Here is an 18,936-nt window from a genome sequence, read left to right as displayed (position 1 = left end):
CCATATCCAAATTCAAACTAGAAAAGCGAGGCCCAAGCTTTTTTGTTCTGTCTCTACCAACGGTATTGTCAATTAGTTTCAAAACCACCTTCTTCTTCCCTCTAATCTACTGCTTTCAGTTACAATTCCCTCCTCTCTCTCTCTCTCTCTGCAAATTCAACTCCCCAGTCTCTCTCTTTCTCTCAAGCTCAATCAAGCTAGATTTTTCTTCTGTAATGGAGAGTGGTCTAGTTCTAGATAGTTCTGCAACTCCAGCAAAAGCCATGAACCCCAATTCAAGTTCTAAGGTCAGGGTCATTGTGAGGGTTCGTCCTTTTCTTCCCCACGAGATCGCTGCCAATAACGGAGATCAGACGCCGTGTGTTTCAGTAATTGAACAAGAATGTGAGTCTTCTACTGAGGAAGTGGTTGTTTATCTCAAAGATAAAGAATCAAGGTGAGGGATTTTCTTAATTTTCTGTCAGATAATTCGAAGAAATTTATTGGGTTTTTATCTTTTTTTGGAAGCTGGGTTTTGAATTATGGATTATTTTTGGTTTTCTGGGTGTAGCCGAAACGAGTGTTACCGGTTGGACTCTTTCTTTGCCCAAGAGGACAACAATGTTGGTCGGATCTTCTACAGAGAAGTGAGCCCTTTGATTCCAGGACTCTTTCATGGCTGCAATGCTACGGTGTTTGCCTATGGAGCTACCGGCAGTGGAAAGACTTACACTATGCAGGTTTGAATTTGATTTATCCAAAAAGATGAAAGTTTTGTTGGGTTCAGTGTTTTTTCCCTCATTAGTAAGGCATTTAAGTTTGACGAGGGCATTAATTTGGTTAATCATAGACATTTCTATGAATGTGGAAACTTCAATGCATTGGTTGGCCCCAAAAAAATTTCAAATCTTTGTATTAGGATCAATGAAGTACTGAACTTCATTTCTACTTTTCCCTTAAGAAAATGAAAATTCTGAATTATATGGTAGAGTTGTCTATAAACTTTTTTGTGTTGCCCAAGTAACTAAATGCAGCTTCAAGTCTTTGTTTTGAAGAATTTTCTTCCGCAGTATTTAATTCAGCATGTGATTGATGTGTCAGGGCACAGATGAGATGCCGGGTCTAATGCCGCTGGCCATGTCCACAATCATGTCTATGTGCCAGTGCACAGGAAGCACAGTTGAAATTTCATACTACGAGGTCTATATGGACAGGTGTTATGACCTGTTAGAGATCAAAGCCAAGGAAATTGCGGTTTTGGATGACAAAGATGGGCAGATTCATCTTAGGGGACTCTCTCGGGTCCCTGTAAAGTCCATGGATGAGTTTTATGAGGCTTTTTCTTGTGGGATTCAGAGGCGGAGAATCGCACATACAGGTCTGAATGATGTTTCTAGTAGGAGCCATGGGGTCCTTGTGATTGCCGTTTCCACTCCTTGGGATGATGGTTCTGCGGCTGTTACTGGGAAGTTGAATCTCATAGACTTAGCAGGTCTTTTTCGTATTCCTAACCTTTTTCCAGTAGCTTAAGTAAGGTGAAATTCACTAGGGAATTGAGTTTGTTTATGGTTTTTGTCTTCTCATATTTAATCCACATGTGTACTTCAAACAGGCAATGAAGATAATCGAAGAACTTGCAACGAAGGGATTCGTCTACAAGAAAGTGCAAAGATCAACCAGTCCTTGTTTGCCTTGTCTAATGTCATTTATGCATTGAACAACAACTTATCCCGAGTTCCCTATAGGGAGAGTAAATTGACTCGTATATTGCAAGACTCACTAGGTGGGATGAGTCAGGCTTTGATGGTTGCTTGCTTGGTAAGGAGTTTGAGTTAGCAATGCCTTGGTCTGGCCTGTCACTTGTATTTTTTTTTTCGGTGGTTTATTTGTAATCCATTTTTCTTTGATAATAGAATCCAGGAGAGTACCCGGAGTCTGTTCATACTGTCAGCCTGGCAGCTCGGTCACGCCACATCACCAATTTTGTTCGTTCAGCTAAGAAGCAAGAGACTCCAAAGGTTAAAGTTGACATGGAAGCCAAACTTCGTGCTTGGCTTGAATCAAGAGGAAAGACAAAGAGTGCACAAAGAATTCAAGCATTCAATTCTCCCTTGTTGGGGAAAACTCCAAGTTCTTTTGCCAATGTCAAGAAACCCACCATCAACCTCAGCTCTGTGAAAGCCAAGGTTTTGACTAACAGAAGCACCTGTAATGCCAAAGAAAGGTACAAGTAACTAGTTGAATGGAACATCCTTATGCTATGTACTACTCTCTCTTGCCTGATTGGTTAAAATTTTTTGCAGGATAATCACTGTGCCTTTCAGGAACATTTTCTATAATGAAAGCACCGTAGATTCTAATTTGGAGGTAATTACTATTTAATAAGGAAACTCCCATTGATTATCATTCTCATTCTATCATGTATTGTGTAACTGTGGTTTTCACATTATTGGGAATTATAATTGGCTAACAACTTAGAAAAAAGTTCTAGTTTAGTAGCTCCACATGGGAATGAAAGGCTACTAAATGCATTCCAAGTTAGTTATCTTGCGCTTCATATTATATGTCATTGTATTTATGAGTCTGAATTGCTTTTCAGAGTCTGCAATTAGCTGGTGATAAAGAAGAGGGCAATGCTGTAGCTGGTGAATCTGTATTGGAATCAAATACAAGTTTACCCGGTATTTTTCAGCTATGCATGAATTGTTTACTTGCTATGCTGCTTCAAATACCCTGAACAAATTGAATGGTTGTCTTATTTTTGCATGTTTAGTTATTTGAAATATTAATAGCTTCTATATTGATATCTGCATAGGTGAGGCATCAAACCAGGAGGAAAGCTCTGCCAACAATTTCGACTCATCACCTGTCAGTGAGAGGAAAAGCACACTACGAAGTTCCTTAAGAAAAGCTCTCTCTCCTCTCAACACCAATATAAAGCAAAAGCCCCTCATTGAACCCTTATTCACAAATGGAGATTGCACCCTTCTCTTTGAGCCAGAGACTCCAAAAACTCCTCCGGAGAGGAACAATAGAAGTCAAAAAACACGCACCCCACTTCATAAATTCACTGCTTGTGGGTCAAACTTAAAGGTACAATTGTTACTTTTAACTCCATAAGTTTAAGCTGTTGAATATGTGATCCTCATCTCTCTGTTTCTTATTTCACAGAACGTCCTGCTTAAAGAGTATATTGATTTCTTGAATACAGCCAACAGGTAACGGTTCATTGTCTTTTCAAAATATCCTCATTTTCATTTCTTTCAATTTTTTTTAAACACTCAATTGTACAAATGAAATTTGACTGTTTTTTTGTTAATTGCAGGGAGGAGCTACTGGAGTTGAAGGTTCATGTCAAACAAACAGCACATATTTGTGTTCTTAAAACTGATTTGCTGCCTTCTGAAATTCTCTCTCTTTTGTGTATCCTTCAGGGAATAGGTGTCAAAATGGCTGAATACATAGTTGAGCTCAGAGAAACGAGCCCTTTAAAATCGGTAAGCAAAACTCAGTGAAATGAACTTTGAATTACATTTAACACAGTAATTCTGAAGTTGAATATGTCATGTTTCAGCTGAGCGATTTGGAGAAAATAGGTCTCTCATCTAAGCAGGTGAACCTAAAAGATAGTTTTACATTCGAGTCAAAACTTTTTCCATTAAATGATGTATTTAGATGCTAATCTACTTTTAAATTTTGTTTAACAGATTGTTAACCTGTTTAATAAAGCTGCGGTAGGAGTATTTGATAAGCAAACAAACGCAACTCCCAGTTGCTCAGAGATTTCACATGTCAAGTAGTAAGCATTATGAAGCAGAGTCTGTACAATTAGCTCATCAGATTCCATATTGATGTGAATTACGTGTCCTTGTAAGACTAAAAAAGACCCTGTGTTGGATTTGTGTAGACAGATTAATTTCAGCCTAGCAATCTTTTATTTTTATTTTTCATATACAAGCGATATTCTAACATTGAACGCATCCGCTCTAAGCACTTATCCGCTCAGTTATGCCCAAATCTACAACTTGCTTGCAATCTTATCTAGTTTTGCCATTGACAGATGGGTGAAAGTGGGTGAAAGTGTTCTTTTGGCATTGAGGAGGCTGTTCTCAATAATCTATCAATTACAGAAGACAAAAAAAAAAACATGAGAGTAGAATTCTACTTTTCTCACGAAAAAGTATAGATAGTCCACTACTTTCATATTATTTTGTTGGGTTACAAATCCTTAAATAATTTGTTTGATTAGTACATACTTAAAACTTAATTGAAATTTCTTCCAGATAAGTTCAAGGTCTTGTTAGCGCATGTACATTGAAATCTCTTCTAGATAAGTATGATATCTTGTTGACCTGCCGTGTTGTCTTTTGCAAATCCTTAAATAATGCACAAAGATGTCACCATTATCACCAAAACCATAATTAATCCCACAAATTAAAGTAAAATAAAGGAGCTAGTTTTCATTCATAACATTAAAAACTCTTTATCCCCTCTCACAATTACATAAAATATGATCCACCAATCAACAAACACCTCACAAACCCACATACATATATAGATACTACTTTTGTGCAATGAAAACAGACACAAGCAGGCATGCCTAGGATCACCCTTATCAGATCCTAGCCTAGAAGGATCTGCAAAGAGCCGGGCCATGACCACTTTATTCTAAAACTTAGTTCCTAACTCGGTTCCTAAAACACACAAACTTGGTATTTTGGATCATAAAAACCACACACGCATAGATTACTTGCTACTATATTAGAAGTCCATCATCCTCTTCTTCAAAAGCTGTCATTTTTCTTTCACTTTCCACACTTGCAGGGGTTGCAGGTGCAGTTGTCTCCACACTTGCATCCATTCTCAGCAACAACACCCATCTCAGAAGCCTCAAAATGACTGCAGATTAAAAACCCAATTACAAATTAATTAGCAAAAAAATTACCACAAAATCTTCAAATGAGAAAAGTGTAAAAAAGTATCATATGGAATTTCATGGATGTGACAAAATACATACGAGGTTTGAGGTGCAACCCCCATTATAAGGGTCTCAGTTGTGGTGCTCTGTTCCATGGAAATATCAGGGTACATCCCGCACCTGCATGAAGATTCATAAACACCCACATAATGAAAAATGATAAAAAATTTGATCAGGGCCTGATTTAAAGACAACAAAAAAAGAAAGAGAAAAAACAGAGCAGAAAAAATTTCTGGGAAAGTTTTCTTGTTTCCAGGAAAACAGACAGAAACTTACCCTCCACAGCCGCTGCCGCACTTGCAGCCAGCCCCGCAACCACATTTGCCTCCACAGCACGACGACATTTTTAGAATGAGATAAAAAATCACAACTGAAATTTAAGATTAAGTTGCTATTAACCAAATAAACACCAACTCTGTTTTGAACGAGTTATAGGAAGGCCATGCCCTCAATTTATAGTGCAGGGGAGGAGAGAGAATGGGGTTATGTGCACCGTACACGTGGCATGATCATACGTCATGTCTATCCATGCATATCGGTCCAATCCCTTTATGCCTATTTTCTTCCACGTATCTGTCGGTTTTCCCTCCCGTCTTTATGCCTACATAATTAGGGTGGGTGTTTCTCGTGTCTTCTAGAACTGTACCTCTTCCTTTAAGTTTCTCCACCGTCAGATTGCTGATGGGTAAGATCAAATTGTGATCAACGGTTCTGATGGAGATGATATATGTGCATGCCTGTTACGTGCCATCATGGCTTACCTCCTCAATGATCAATCATATACGTGTGATCCTATCTGCGCATTACATTAGTATTTGAGTATATGGAAAATATAGTAAATTATAAATCCTTGAAAATATCTTTGCTTTTTTTTTTTTAAAACCTATAACAACAGCTGGAATTCTATATTATCCAGCATGATTATAGAAAATAAAATAGCTAATGTGGGGCGGTAAAATAGCCATCACAGATATCATTCATAGCACAGAAAAGAAAATTACCATGATAAACGAAATAAAATCATCGTCCCATATTCAGTACCAATAACTCTAAGCACCTTTTATCTCTATTTTCAGTGAACAATTGAGTTAATAGTTGATGCACGTTGCATAACTTATTACATAAGTAATATGAATTCAAGTTTTGAAAATTACACAATAAGGTGAATAAAATGGCATGTTTGGGAGCACTTTTAGAAGGATTAAAAGTATTTTTTGATAACCAAAAACGCTATTAACAATGTTAACAAAAAAATTTAGAAATTCTTATGAATCATAGAAGTATTTTTTTAGAGAAATACTTGAATTTCTTATGAAAATCTCTACATTATTATAATAAAAACGCTTATAAGCACAAGTGCTTCTTGGAGAAGCAATACCAAATGATCCCAAATCCCTTGGTAGATTTTTTTGGGTAAAAAAATCCTTTGTGGTTTAGGTTTGTGCCAACCCAAACTATATCATTTATGCTTTGATGCAAGCAATAATTGACGTCAAGAACTAATGGCCAAGGTTGGCTTGACTTCCCTGAAAGGTTTGCTTGGATTTGAGGCAATGCCTAATTAGTGGGATTATGTTTTTCATTAAGACGAGCTCCATGTGGGCGTGACATGCACGAACAAATCATATATATATATATATATATATCCTAGTACTAAATAAATTGTAATCAAGTGAAGTAAAGAGGAGGTGAAGAAAGCTGAAAAAGAGAGGTTTAAAGATGAGAAAGAAATGCATCGAAAGGGCACACGCTGGACCATGCCAATCTGTTGCATTAATGAAGCAATACTAGTCAACTTAATTGAAGTCTATGTGTTGACTCTTTAGGCCCCCTCAATATGTTCACTGAGAATGACTTGTTACCTAACCCTAATATCAAGTCTCAGTCCTTGAAAGCATACATTGTAACCAATTTTTGTCACCAACTTATAAGTTATGATGCGGTAGGATTCAGTTGCGATTATGCTCATCACTAGATGTTGTGACTTGATCATAATCATTTTGTAAGTCAGTTGAGGAAATTGTTTACGTGTGCATAGATGTTTGATGATAACACGACTCTTCAATTTAAGTGAATAGTCTTTTATTGTTTGATATTATAAATGGTAAACTGTCGAATAACTTCCTGAATTATCACGCTAGTTAAAATCTACATCATAAATTAATTTTTCGGCTGATTTAGCACTTGTACTAAATTTTATGGCCAATTTACCCCCACCTTTAGTTTTTGGCAATTTCCATCCAAATCTCTATTAAAAACACCACGTGAATGGCACATGCCAACCCTGCAACCCAAATCTCTTGATCCTTCTTCTTCGTCTCTCCTCTCTCTCTGTAAACAGCCAAAAGTTCGAGAAAAACAAAAAAAGAACCAAAACTAGGCCAAAGAAAGCAACAATGAAAACAAATCTGTAACCCAGATATGCATCAAAGCTTTGGACACAAACCCTCATCAAAGTTTTTTTTCCCAGATCTGCAATCCTGTCACTGATGAGGAATCAAATCTGCAATAATTGGTCTTCCCCCATTGATTCCCCTTTCAAACATTCTCTTTCTTCTCTTATGGTTGTTCCACATCCCTCCCCACCCCCTACACACCCAACGGCAGCCCCACATAAAAGCCCACCAGACTACCTCTCTCTCTCTCTCTCTCTCTCTCTCTCTCTCTCTCTCTCAATTTGGGGCTGTCGTGGGTCTGAACGTGGAATGAGAAGTGAGGATAAGGGATGCTAGTATAGCCGCCCGGCTATACCTTTTAAATATATTATATTACATTTTCCTTTTTTTTCTTAATACAATACTTTGTAAAATGTCAAATTTACCCTTATGGGCATTTGGATAGAATTGTGAAAAAGCTAACGGTAACGATGAAATTAGTGAATAAATTTAATACAAAGACTAAATTAGCTGAAAAATTAATTCTGAGTGGAGATTTTAACAAGCGTGATGATGGTTCAGAGTATTAAGTAGTTTATCCTACTATAACAATGATATATTGTGGTGGGTTCTTCAACACAGCATCTATTTTGGAGGTGGGTATTGATGATTTTTGTACTTTACCAAATGGGACATTTTAAATTATTGTACAAGGCTCAATTATCAGCCGTTCATGTGCGTTCTCGAAAGCAAAGTTGTGAAACAATGTCCCCTCATGTACCAAAAGGCTAGAATAGATAAGATATTTGCACTCTCTATCATTCTCACTTTTGAAACATTGCATAGTAAACAATTAAACAATTAGAGGAACAAGTATCTTGTGTAAAATCACCACTACTTTAAGTTTGTCTAAGAGACCAGGAAAAGAACCAATTCAAGGATTCCATCAATCAGTTTGATAAAATAATGGGTGCTAGTCTTTGCTTCTAGGATTACATATATGGCACTCTCGTAAGATTGCAGCCTCTCAGTTCAAAGAATTTGTAGCTCAAGTAACATTTTGCTTCTATAATTATATATATGGCACTCTTTTAAAATTGCGGTCTCGATTTAAAAAATTTATAGCTTAAGTAATTAAGAATAAATTGTATTTTCCAATATTACTTGCAATCCACTCATGGTATTTATTTACAACCTAGAGGGTACAGCACATGGGCTCCAATACCGGTCAGTGGTGGAGCTCCATACGTCTCTCTTTTTGTAACATTTGGGACGGTCCATCAAACAGGATTATGCAACAGTTGGGCCCACGTCCTTTCTCAGTGTCAGTGATGCTAAGTTTACTGTGGTGGCCCCCAAATTCCGGTCGTCCGTTTGCTGTGGATTGTGGAATATCACTTTTGATGTAGACGCGCCTCGTAGAGTCCATCAGTTTTTCTTTATCTTTTGTTCAGGCACATGCATTGCATTGCATTGCTTGATGCTTCTTCCCAATACAAGCATGACTTTGTTCTGCAGCTTTCACCCTCCACCAGAGCCGGTCGTGAGTTTTATAAGGCCCCAGGCGAAAATTTAAGTTAGTGTCCCTATAGAATTAATGTAACTAATTGTTAATTTATATCAACACAATCAAATAAAAACAGCTGATTAGATGATGATTTGGGGCAAAAGAAGAGAGAAAATTGGGAGAAGAAAGAAAAAGAGAGATAATAAGAATGATATATCTTGTTCATCTGAATAAATTATTTCAAAAATATTCTTCAGTTACCTATAACTTTTGATACAGAGAGGCCAAGGACATGACGGCTGCGAGCGACTTATATGAGAGTTTGGTATTTGGATGCAAAGCAAATGTGATCTTGCTTTTGGTGAAGACATTAAAATCAAATTCAAACACAAAAATAAAATAAAAATTAAAAAGGAGTAGGAGTGCGTCGATAGCCCTTCTCAAGAGCACGCTTCCTATGTATAATACGTGGAGTTTTTTCTTATACGTGTTCTTTTTTATTTTTGTTTGGCAAATACATAATGGTCTGAGGAGAAAATTTTGTGCCTATTATACAATTGGGCCCTGGGCCAAGGCCGGGCACCAAAATGATGCTGGGGAATTGCAGTGAACCAAGAACAAAAGCCTGCAACATGAACAAAAGCTAGCCAAGAAGGTATCGTTGGAATGGTAAATAAGGTTTCTTGATCAATTTGCATGAGGAACAATAAATTTTACTTAATAAACGAACACCTTACGTTTTCGGAGTAAAATACCAGGTTCGTTGAGTAATTTACCTAATGAATGAGGCTATTTACCTTACGAATGACTTGTTGTCGTTCGTAGTATAAAATGTATCGTTGGATTGTTAAATAAGGTCTCTTTGTCAATTTACACAAGGAATGACCACTTTTACTCAACAAATGAACATCTTACGTTCTCAAAGTAGACTATCGTGTTCGTCAAGCAATTTACCTAACGAACAAGTCCATTTACATCACGAATGACTCTTTGTCGTTCGTAATGTAAAAGGTATCGTTTGATTGATAAATAAAGTTTCTTGGTCAGTGTATTTATCTCTTTAAGCATCTACACACTAATCTTAGTGTCTCTACACTTAATGACTTGAGACTAGTTATCCTCACAGTCATGTCAATATAGTGTAAACCAGTCTTTGCGGATGATCAATACCCAATTGATAATCCTATGATTAAGATCGTATAAGAAATAATGTGGAAATATGAAAGTTCTCTATATATCCAATCCAATTGATAATCTCATGTTGAATGGTGTTTATAGGCATATATCACGTATTTCATCTTTTGTAGCATGGACAAAAGCCTAAAACATTGTTGAACTTGCAGTTGTAGTCAATGTCATGCAATTGCATATACCTATGTAATTTGATAGTGCATGTATGCAATTCTTATTTTACAATATGCAATTGAATATTCCTATATATAATTTCGTAGCATTTGTGTGCAATTCTAGTTGACAATATGGAATTTTGTATATGGTGTCAAAAATTGCATAAACTGTATGCAATTGCGCATAAACTGAAGTATCATATTGTGAACCTTCATGCAATTAACCATAATTGTATACGAGTGAATTCTTGCGTAGCCTATGTACAATTGCATATACTATTTCACTAAGGAACTTTAACAAATAAACTGTATCCCTAGTAATGCACATAACACCCAGATATAAAAGTCAGCACTTCATGAGGATACTCCAATTTTATCTGCGAATACTTCTTTTTTTTGGGTCAATAGATCAAGTAATTAAGTAGATGGGCACATACAGATTGAGATTAAATTCACTTGAGGGAGAAAAGGATCACAGTGGGGGTCTGGTGCTTTGATGAAAATTTCTAAAATATTTCAGAATTAGGAAAAGCTATAGCAATGGGCACATGACACTATTCATGATTGATGAACTAAATTTAAGCTCAAATAAAATATGGCAGACATCATTTTTCAGATATAAGAGGAAGATCAATCCTCAAAGCCAATATGAAAAGTTAAAAAGCGTTTTTCAAATTCAAAAGCAAGTTGTCAGCAGATACACGAAACAATTTGCAAATACAAAGAAACTTACATGGTATTGGAAAAACTGGTTCAGAATAAGATATAGAATGCAAAACGAGGAGGAGACGGACTTTGAAGAAAGAAGAAGAGATGAAGACAGTCAAAGAGCCAGAGCAAAAGTCTAAGGGGATGTATTCAATTAAGATTTTAAAAGAGTTTAAAAGAGTTTAAAAGTTTGGATGTATTCAATTCAGATTTTAAAAAAGTTTGTAAAAGTTTAGGTGTATTATTATTCTATATTATCATATATAAGGTTTAGGGTTGCTGTTATTATTAATTTTTTGTTGTTGCTGTTATTATTATTATTTTTAGTTGCTGTTATTTTATTTTATTTTGGTTGCTGTACATCATATCATATAGATGATAGCCTTCTTCATCGATCTATAGTCATCCTTTTTTCTTTTTGTCTTGTTTTGTTTTGTACAATATCTATATATATTTAGTCCATTCCAAAACAAGGAAAAGGAAAAACACCTTATAACCCATAGATCTCGAAAGAAAGCAATATGCTGTTAGAACTAATGGTTGATGCTGCCAACCATGGATGGCGCGATTCTAATAGTTTACTAAGCAAGCAAATAGTAGAAAGAAAGATACTTCCTGTTCTTAATGCAAAACTTGGATGCCAAAAAACTTATCATCAATATTAGAGCTGTCTGAAATGGTTTAAGATAAGATATCACAGTTTTACCCAATATGCGTCATAGTTCTGGATTTGGGTGGAACTCTGTCTCAAAGAAATTCACAATTACTGAAGAAGTATGGCAAGATTACTTTAAGGTAAGATTTAAATTTTGTTAAGTATTAATTTATAATGATAACTTTCACTTTCGTACTTTTTGCACGTTATTAATTAATGAATTAACTAATTATTATTATTATTTGGTTTTTGCTAGTCTCATCCAAGTCAAGTGCATCTTCAAAGAGATACATTTGCTGACTATGAGGATTTGGTAATTGCAATTGGCAATGGAACAGCTGCTGGGAAAAACTCAATTGGACTTGGTGATGATACTGATGCTAGAGTATATGGTTTGGACGTTCTTTACAAAATGTTTTTGTAAAGGTAATTTTCTCTTTTGAAAATTTAGAAAAACGATAATCAGCCCCAAAAAAGAAAAAAAAAAGAAAAAGAAAATAAACATTTTAGAACTCTAATAAACAATTTTAAAATCTGTGATAAAAATCTAACAAATACCATTAAAATCAATTTAGGAAATCAATCAAACTCTATGTGGAGTTTATAGAAATCAATTGAAATATATTCAACTCTATAAACTTTATAACTCCATTTAATTCTTTTAAAATCTTAATTGAATACACCCTCCTAAGAGTGCGCCCTTTATACATAAATTAATAATTATATATTTTATTTTTATCAAATAATTAATTTTATTAAAATTAGAAGAGTGTACAAAAGGCAATGAAGAACAATTTTGGGTCTCATTAAAACCTTGTTTGAGGAAAATTCAATGAAATTCCAAACGAAGGAAAAAGAGTACTCTACATCAAAAACATTACATTCAACAACAAATTAACTCTCAAGTGTTTACATGCTGCACCACCAATATCTTCCACAATTAATCATAGCAAACTACCACCATATGCACCCATAAAATAACAAAATATCATTTAAAATATCTTCTTATTGCAGTTTTAGAAGCAAAATCATCAATTATTATATTATCATATTTAATATTTTCTAACATATTCCTTTCAATAGACAATATTGCTAGTCCATTCAACCTATCTTGAGCCATGGTGGTTGGCAAGTAAGATTTTAATAATGTTAATTTGGAAAAACTTCTTGCAGCAGATGCCACTGTCATATGTAACAACCCGAACCTAAATTAATATTTAATTATAAATTTACTATGGAAACAGACTATTTTGCCTCTAGAATATTTTATTAGGATGAAAGTTGACTTTTTGATCGGGAAGAAATTTAAAAATTTTAATTGGACCGTTGTATAGAGCACGTCGAGACGAGTCCATAGACACGTAATGAGCTCGAATCAGAGTCATAACGAAGAAGTTACGATAAAAAAATATCTCAGTGGCATAGCCATAAATAATTCAAAGTTGGTTTTAGAAAATCAAGAAACCTCTCTCTCCTGGGCACGCTCAGCTCTCTCTCTCTCTCCCCCGATACCGTCCCTCTCTCTCTTCGATTCACGGCCGTCCGGCCACGGCAGGACGGTTCAAAGCATGAAAAACCAGAACCGAACCGGACCTAAACTGGTTGTTAAAAATTTAAGGTTTTGAAGAATGCATGCACTTGGTTTGAGATGATGTAAACATTGAAGTAAAACTTATTGATGAAAAATGAAAACACAAACCTTCAGATAGGGAAACAGTGAAGTCAGGCACAGAGATTGGAAATGGATCTGCATGATTAATAATGGACTCACTTCTAGGCCCAGCATTTTGTTCCCTGCTGTTAGGTTTCCAATATCATCAAAAATCGAATCCACCATAGCACTTGCCTCATTATTTGCAACTGATGTTGATGCCACCTTTAACTCACCAACTTCAGCCAAGTTTTCTGCCTTACTTTCTACAGGAGCATCTAGCTGCAAATGATTTTCTGAACCTATAGGGATCCCGTCTAGACTATTTTGTTCATCAAAGCTACTTCTTCTGCTTGCCCTGCCATCCACAGCAAACCGTGTTGCAGCTCCAGAAGAAAAGACATCGGAAGATTCCTCACTCTGATACTTGTATGATTTAATTTCAGGTAAGGAAAAAGTCCTCCCGACCGTTTTCGGAACAGGCTGCAAAGGTGAGTCTACCCTTTCTTTTCCTAATTTCAATCTCAACCCTTGATTTTTAGAGTGCAATATCAGCCCTTGGATGAATGGCAGCACTGGTACCGCCAACGTACTAGATAATTTTGGAGAAAACGATACCAACTCCCACGAAAACCAGCAACAGTAATGTTCCAATTCTGCAAGATAGTCAGATTGGTTTTTGGAAAGCTTTGAATCGTATAGAAAATTTGATATTAAGTTTATTACTGTATCAATTTTAATTTTCAACTTCAATTTCATTTTTTATTCTTCTTAGAATATACAAAATTAGAACACAATGAGAAATTTTCAGAATGGGCCTCCTTCACCAAACCCACTATGAACTCTCTCTTATCTTTATCTTTATGTGTATTACTCATTTGTAAATGGATCTGATAATCCGTTGACAGTTCTAGCATACAGCAGCAGACGTGAAAGAATTTATTTTATTTCATCTTCATTTTTTTTTTTTCCTTTTTTTTCTCCCGCCAGATCTTGACTCCCTCAGATAGTCATTTGAATAATGTTTTTTAAAATATTCCCATAGATCCCCCAAATTTTGGAATCAGCCGTACATTACGACAAGAATATTGTCGTATTTATTTTCTGAAACCCACATAATAGTGCCGTGCCCGCTTCTCTCTCTGTTTTCTATGAAGTCATGCCTGCAGCCTGAGCAAGATTTGGGATGAAGGGTCAATGCATATGTATTTATATGAAGGGCAATTGGGTACTTTCATGTTACCAATATATCTGATTATGGTTTATCTTTTGTCATTATCCCTATAATCTATGGAGATTTTTTTTTTTTTTTTTTGGGACGAAATAATCTATGGAGATTTTAGAAAAGGAAATTTGCTACTATTTAAGAGAGACGCGCTGGTCTTTGGTCAGGTTTTAAGATTTCAATTTGCATCTCTGTCCGCCTGGTTGACACTACTGGGTGTGAAGGGTGCAGCCCCAATTTCCCATTTCAGTAATATTATACCCTACAATGGCTTCCAAGTCAGTTTTAATCGTTGCTCTTCTGTTCTTTGTTCCCATTCTCTGCCTTCAAGGCACTTATGCTTACCGTATAGTACGTGATGCTCACCGTATAAGACGTGATGTCTCTGCTTCTGCCTCTGCCTCTGCCCCTGCTTCAGTTTTAATCGTTGCTCTTCTGTTCTGTGTTCCCATTCTCTGCCTTCAAAGCATTTATGCTTACCGTATAGGACGTGATGCCTCTGCTTCTGCCTCTGCCTCTGCCTCTGCCTCTGCCTCTGCCTCTGCCTCTTGCGCAATTGGTAAGTTTCCAAGCCACATTTGTTTTTTCTTTTTTCTCTCTCTCTGTTTTTCTTCACTTGAGTCTCTTAATAATTTCTACCATTATTGGAGAAGGTGGCTTCGGAAATGGAAATTGGGACAGCCATGGCGATGATGAAGAACGTACGGCTGCCCCAAGGAAGAAGAGATGCGAGTGGAAAAAATCACTTGGAGAAAAGTTTATGCTGGCAATCACACAGATTGGCTTGGGCAGTACGTGGAATTTCCTATTTCCAATCATCTTAACTCTCTTTTCCTTTCTAATCATATGTGTTTCAATCTAAATAATATTTGCATCCTCTTGTTTTTCTTTTCCTTTTGGGTTCTTGCAGACGCTACCCCAAAGAGAATTATCGAGTTCATGAATGAGCCAGACTTAACAACAAAAAATGTGGCTAGTCATTTGCAGGTTTGTTAATATTCAATTAGACTAATGGAGTTACTACCTAATTTTATGTTACTTCCTTTCATATATTAGGAGTAAAAATATTTAGTAATTTTGCAAGTTGCATTTGTTTAAAAACTTGTATAAAAAATAAAAACTTACAAAAAGAAAAAGAAACTTTTCAAATGTATATCTTTCCCTATTCATGGATATGGAAATTACTCCTTAACTGAGCATGTTATTTCCAAAAGAAAGCTTCCCTCGTAAAAATTCAACTATAGCAAAACAAAATCAAGGCAAATGATAAAAATATATTTTTATTTTTTAAAAAAAAAACACATTAATTATTTTGAAGTGCCAAACCAATCATCTTCTGGATAATTTCTGAGTCATTAAGTTTTTCTTATCTTTTTTTATTCATCCTCGTAATTTACTTGGTAACGGCTCTTTGAAACTTTGATTACGGCACGGTTGCATGCATGTGTGGTCAAAATAATTACGAAAGTTCCTATGGATTTCCATAAAAGGGAACATCAGTTTAACATGAATGAAACAGAGAGTCCACTAGTCATTTAATTTAAACCAGGAAAAAGTTCTAGTCTTCATTGACTTTGAAAATTAACCCCCGGCGTCCCAGAACACTTTTTGAGGTCTCAACCAAAAACAAAAAAACAAAAACGGAAAATATACAGGTTGAAGAAACCTCAAATGTATATGTATATGCTAGTATAGATGTTTGTTAGTTAATGATGGTTTGCGCACGTATATGAATTTCCAGAAGTATCGTATATTCTTGAAGGGGAAGGAAGCTGCGGCGGGGGACGAAGACAAGCTTGAGAGGTTGAGCAGGTCAAGCTTCGCACGTGGCCACCCAGAACTACTCTTCAACAATAACGAACGAGACCAACCTCACTCACAGCTCCTGAACCAACCGCAAATGAAAACATCAATTGGCTCTACATTTCAAGTTCAACCATCAGCTGGAATTGGAAGCACCCCGCCTCTTACTGCTGTTGCTTCCAACAGCCACGGCTCCATCCACGCTCCACTTATTCGTTCGGGGCAGTCGAGCCTATTGAACAATAATCTAGCTAACTTTCCGCGCCAGCAACGAACGCTTGGTAATCGTAATGGGGATCAGCTGTTTATTCAAGAAAACCGCCCGGCAGCTTTTGAAATGCAACAACTGAGTAATAATTTTGAAAATGGAGGTATGTCTTTTGACCCAATGAATAATGTGGGACTTACCAACAATAATATTGGGAAAAATAATCTGATGCAAGTATACCCACTACAAAGCCAGCCAGGGACCAATAACCCATTCAGCTACAACCTTGCTACATCAGTAAATCAGAACGGTTCGAATTTAACTCCAATGTCTTCGAGCTTTCATAACTTGTGGTCTCATTTTAACGATGTAAATCAATGCGAAGTTGATTGGCAGTCGTTGTGTTCTGCTGGTTTTGAGACTGGTGCTAGTTCTGCATACCAGTTCCCTCCAAATTTGCCTGACAACAAAGGTGATCTTGATCCGCAACAAAATGTTCCAGTGTTGCCACCCCCAGAAGGGAATTTTAATGACCAATGTGGTCTGCTAAATATCAATGTTGGAGGAGGAAATGTTGAAAATTCCAATAGGTATCTTCATGATATCTACATGAAGCCCGATTCTCTTTTCACGGATGAGCAGGACAACTGTCAACCTCCTTCTCAGGTACATATGCACCAGAAATTTATGATTTTCTTTCATTCTTGCTAATATATATTATTTCAGCTCTCTCTCTCTCTCTCCACAAAATTGTTTATTTCAATGTGTGTGGCAACAAGATGGAGGTCACGATCAACTTCCTTATCAAGTTGAAGTGCAGGACCCTGCTGCGAACCAAGTACAGGTTGAAGAAACCTCAAATGTATATGGATATGCTAGTATAGATGTTTGTTAGTTAATGATGGTTTGCGCACGTATATGAATTTCTAGAAGTATCGTTTATTCTTGAAGGAGAAGGAAGCTGCGGCGAGGGACGAAGACAAGCTTGAGAGGTTGAGCAGGTCAAGCTTCGCATGTGGCCACCCAGAACTAGTCTTCAACAATAACGAACGAGACCAACCTCACTCACAGCTCCTGAACCAACAGCAAATGGAAACATCAATTGGCTCTACATTTCAAGTTCAACCATCAGCTGGAATTGGAAGCACCCCACCTCTTACTGCTGTTGCTTCCAATAGCCACGGCTCCATCCACGCTCCACTTATTCGTTCGGGGCAGTCGAGCCTATTGAACAATAATCTAGCTAACTTTCCGCGCCAGCAACGAACGCTTGGTAATCGTAATGGGGATCAGCTGTTTATTCAAGAAAACCGCCCGGCAGCTTTTGAAATGCAACAACTGAGTAACAATTTTGAAAATGGAGGTATGTCTTTTGACCCAATGAATAATGTGGGACTTACCAACAATAATATTGGGAAAAATAATCTGATGCAAGTATACCCACTACAAAGCCAGCCAGGGACCAATAACCCATTCAGCTACAACCTTGCTACATCAGTAAATCAGAACGGTTCGAATTTAACTCCAATGTCTTCGAGCTTTCATAACTTGTGGTCTCATTTTAACGATGTAAATCAATGCGAAGTTGATTGGCAGTCGTTGTGTTCTGCTGGTTTTGAGACTGGTGCTAGTTCTGCATACCAGTTCCCTCCAAATTTGCCTGACAACAAAGGTGATCTTGATCCGCAACAAAATGTTCCAGTGTTGCCACCCCCAGAAGGGAATTTTAATGACCAATGTGGTCTGCTAAATATCAATGTTGGAGGAGGAAATGTTGAAAATTCCAATAGGTATCTTCATGATATCTACATGAAGCCCGATTCTCTTTTCACGGATGAGCAGGACAACTGTCAACCTCCTTCTCAGGTACATATGCACCAGAAATTTATGATTTTCTTTCATTCTTGCTAATATATATTATTTCAGCTCTCTCTCTCTCTCTCCACAAAATTGTTTATTTCAATGTGTGTGGCAACAAGATGGAGGTCACGATCAACTTCCTTATCAAGTTGAAGTGCAGGACCCTGCTGCGAACCAAGTACAGGTTGAAGAAACCTCAAATGTATATGGATATGCTAGTATAGATGTTTGTTAGTTAATGATGGTTTGCGCACGTATATGAATTTCTAGAAGTATCGTTTATTCTTGAAGGAGAAGGAAGCTGCGGCGAGGGACGAAGACAAGCTTGAGAGGTTGAGCAGGTCAAGCTTCGCATGTGGCCACCCAGAACTAGTCTTCAACAATAACGAACGAGACCAACCTCACTCACAGCTCCTGAACCAACAGCAAATGGAAACATCAATTGGCTCTACATTTCAAGTTCAACCATCAGCTGGAATTGGAAGCACCCCACCTCTTACTGCTGCTGCTTCCAACAGCCACGGCTCCATCCACGCTCCACTTATTCGTTCGGGGCAGTCGAGCCTATTGAACAATAATCTAGCTAACTTTCCGCGCCAGCAACGAACGCTTGGTAATCGTAATGGGGATCAGCTGTTTTC

The 18,936-nt window shown here is 36.9% G+C and overlaps 3 protein-coding genes across 3 annotated transcripts; 2 read left to right on the top strand and 1 right to left on the bottom strand.

Annotated features, from left to right (window-relative positions):
* Positions 44 to 4,556, top strand: LOC18774290 (kinesin-like protein KIN-10B). Its single transcript, XM_020567496.1, has 13 exons — positions 44 to 436; positions 551 to 719; positions 1,081 to 1,471; positions 1,592 to 1,797; positions 1,893 to 2,203; positions 2,283 to 2,346; positions 2,579 to 2,660; positions 2,795 to 3,072; positions 3,151 to 3,197; positions 3,305 to 3,326; positions 3,414 to 3,476; positions 3,554 to 3,592; positions 3,687 to 4,556. Exons 1-13 carry the CDS (start codon positions 216 to 218, stop codon positions 3,777 to 3,779), a joined length of 1,986 nt encoding a protein of 661 aa, XP_020423085.1. The 5' UTR covers positions 44 to 215; the 3' UTR covers positions 3,780 to 4,556.
* Positions 4,414 to 5,391, bottom strand: LOC18773913 (metallothionein-like protein type 2). The gene is made up of 3 exons (XM_007207331.2): positions 5,234 to 5,391; positions 4,997 to 5,077; positions 4,414 to 4,878 (listed from the first exon to the last, which is right to left on the bottom strand). The coding sequence occupies exons 1-3, from the start codon at positions 5,299 to 5,301 to the stop codon at positions 4,785 to 4,787; spliced, it is 243 nt and encodes an 80-aa protein (XP_007207393.1). The 5' UTR covers positions 5,302 to 5,391; the 3' UTR covers positions 4,414 to 4,784.
* LOC109949554 (putative two-component response regulator ARR21) lies at positions 13,965 to 17,468 on the top strand. The gene is made up of 6 exons (XM_020565465.1): positions 13,965 to 14,983; positions 15,078 to 15,215; positions 15,335 to 15,411; positions 16,166 to 17,101; positions 17,215 to 17,279; positions 17,387 to 17,468. Exons 1-6 carry the CDS (start codon positions 14,692 to 14,694, stop codon positions 17,430 to 17,432), a joined length of 1,554 nt encoding a protein of 517 aa, XP_020421054.1. The 5' UTR covers positions 13,965 to 14,691; the 3' UTR covers positions 17,433 to 17,468.

This window comes from Prunus persica, chromosome G6 (assembly GCF_000346465.2).
Source record: "Prunus persica cultivar Lovell chromosome G6, Prunus_persica_NCBIv2, whole genome shotgun sequence".
Lineage (NCBI taxonomy): Eukaryota > Viridiplantae > Streptophyta > Magnoliopsida > Rosales > Rosaceae > Prunus > Prunus persica.
Note: the sequence above shows the minus strand (reverse complement) of the source record. Positions and strands in the feature narration are given on the sequence as shown.

Coding starts and splice junctions, on each gene's coding strand:
- LOC18773913 (XM_007207331.2), bottom strand. CDS start 5,301: ATGTCGTCGTGCTGTGGAGGCAAATGTGGTTGCGGGGCTGGCTGCAAG. Junction 5,078..5,233: donor TGCGGCAGCGGCTGTGGAGG/GTAAGTTTCTGT, acceptor ATCTTCATGCAG/GTGCGGGATGTACCCTGATA. Junction 4,879..4,996: donor GGGGTTGCACCTCAAACCTC/GTATGTATTTTG, acceptor TTTAATCTGCAG/TCATTTTGAGGCTTCTGAGA.
- LOC109949554 (XM_020565465.1), top strand. CDS start 14,692: ATGGCTTCCAAGTCAGTTTTAATCGTTGCTCTTCTGTTCTTTGTTCCC. Junction 15,412..16,165: donor ATGTGGCTAGTCATTTGCAG/GTTTGTTAATAT, acceptor ATGAATTTCCAG/AAGTATCGTATATTCTTGAA. Junction 17,102..17,214: donor ACTGTCAACCTCCTTCTCAG/GTACATATGCAC, acceptor TGTGGCAACAAG/ATGGAGGTCACGATCAACTT.
- LOC18774290 (XM_020567496.1), top strand. CDS start 216: ATGGAGAGTGGTCTAGTTCTAGATAGTTCTGCAACTCCAGCAAAAGCC. Junction 3,073..3,150: donor CTTGTGGGTCAAACTTAAAG/GTACAATTGTTA, acceptor CTTATTTCACAG/AACGTCCTGCTTAAAGAGTA. Junction 3,477..3,553: donor AAACGAGCCCTTTAAAATCG/GTAAGCAAAACT, acceptor GTCATGTTTCAG/CTGAGCGATTTGGAGAAAAT.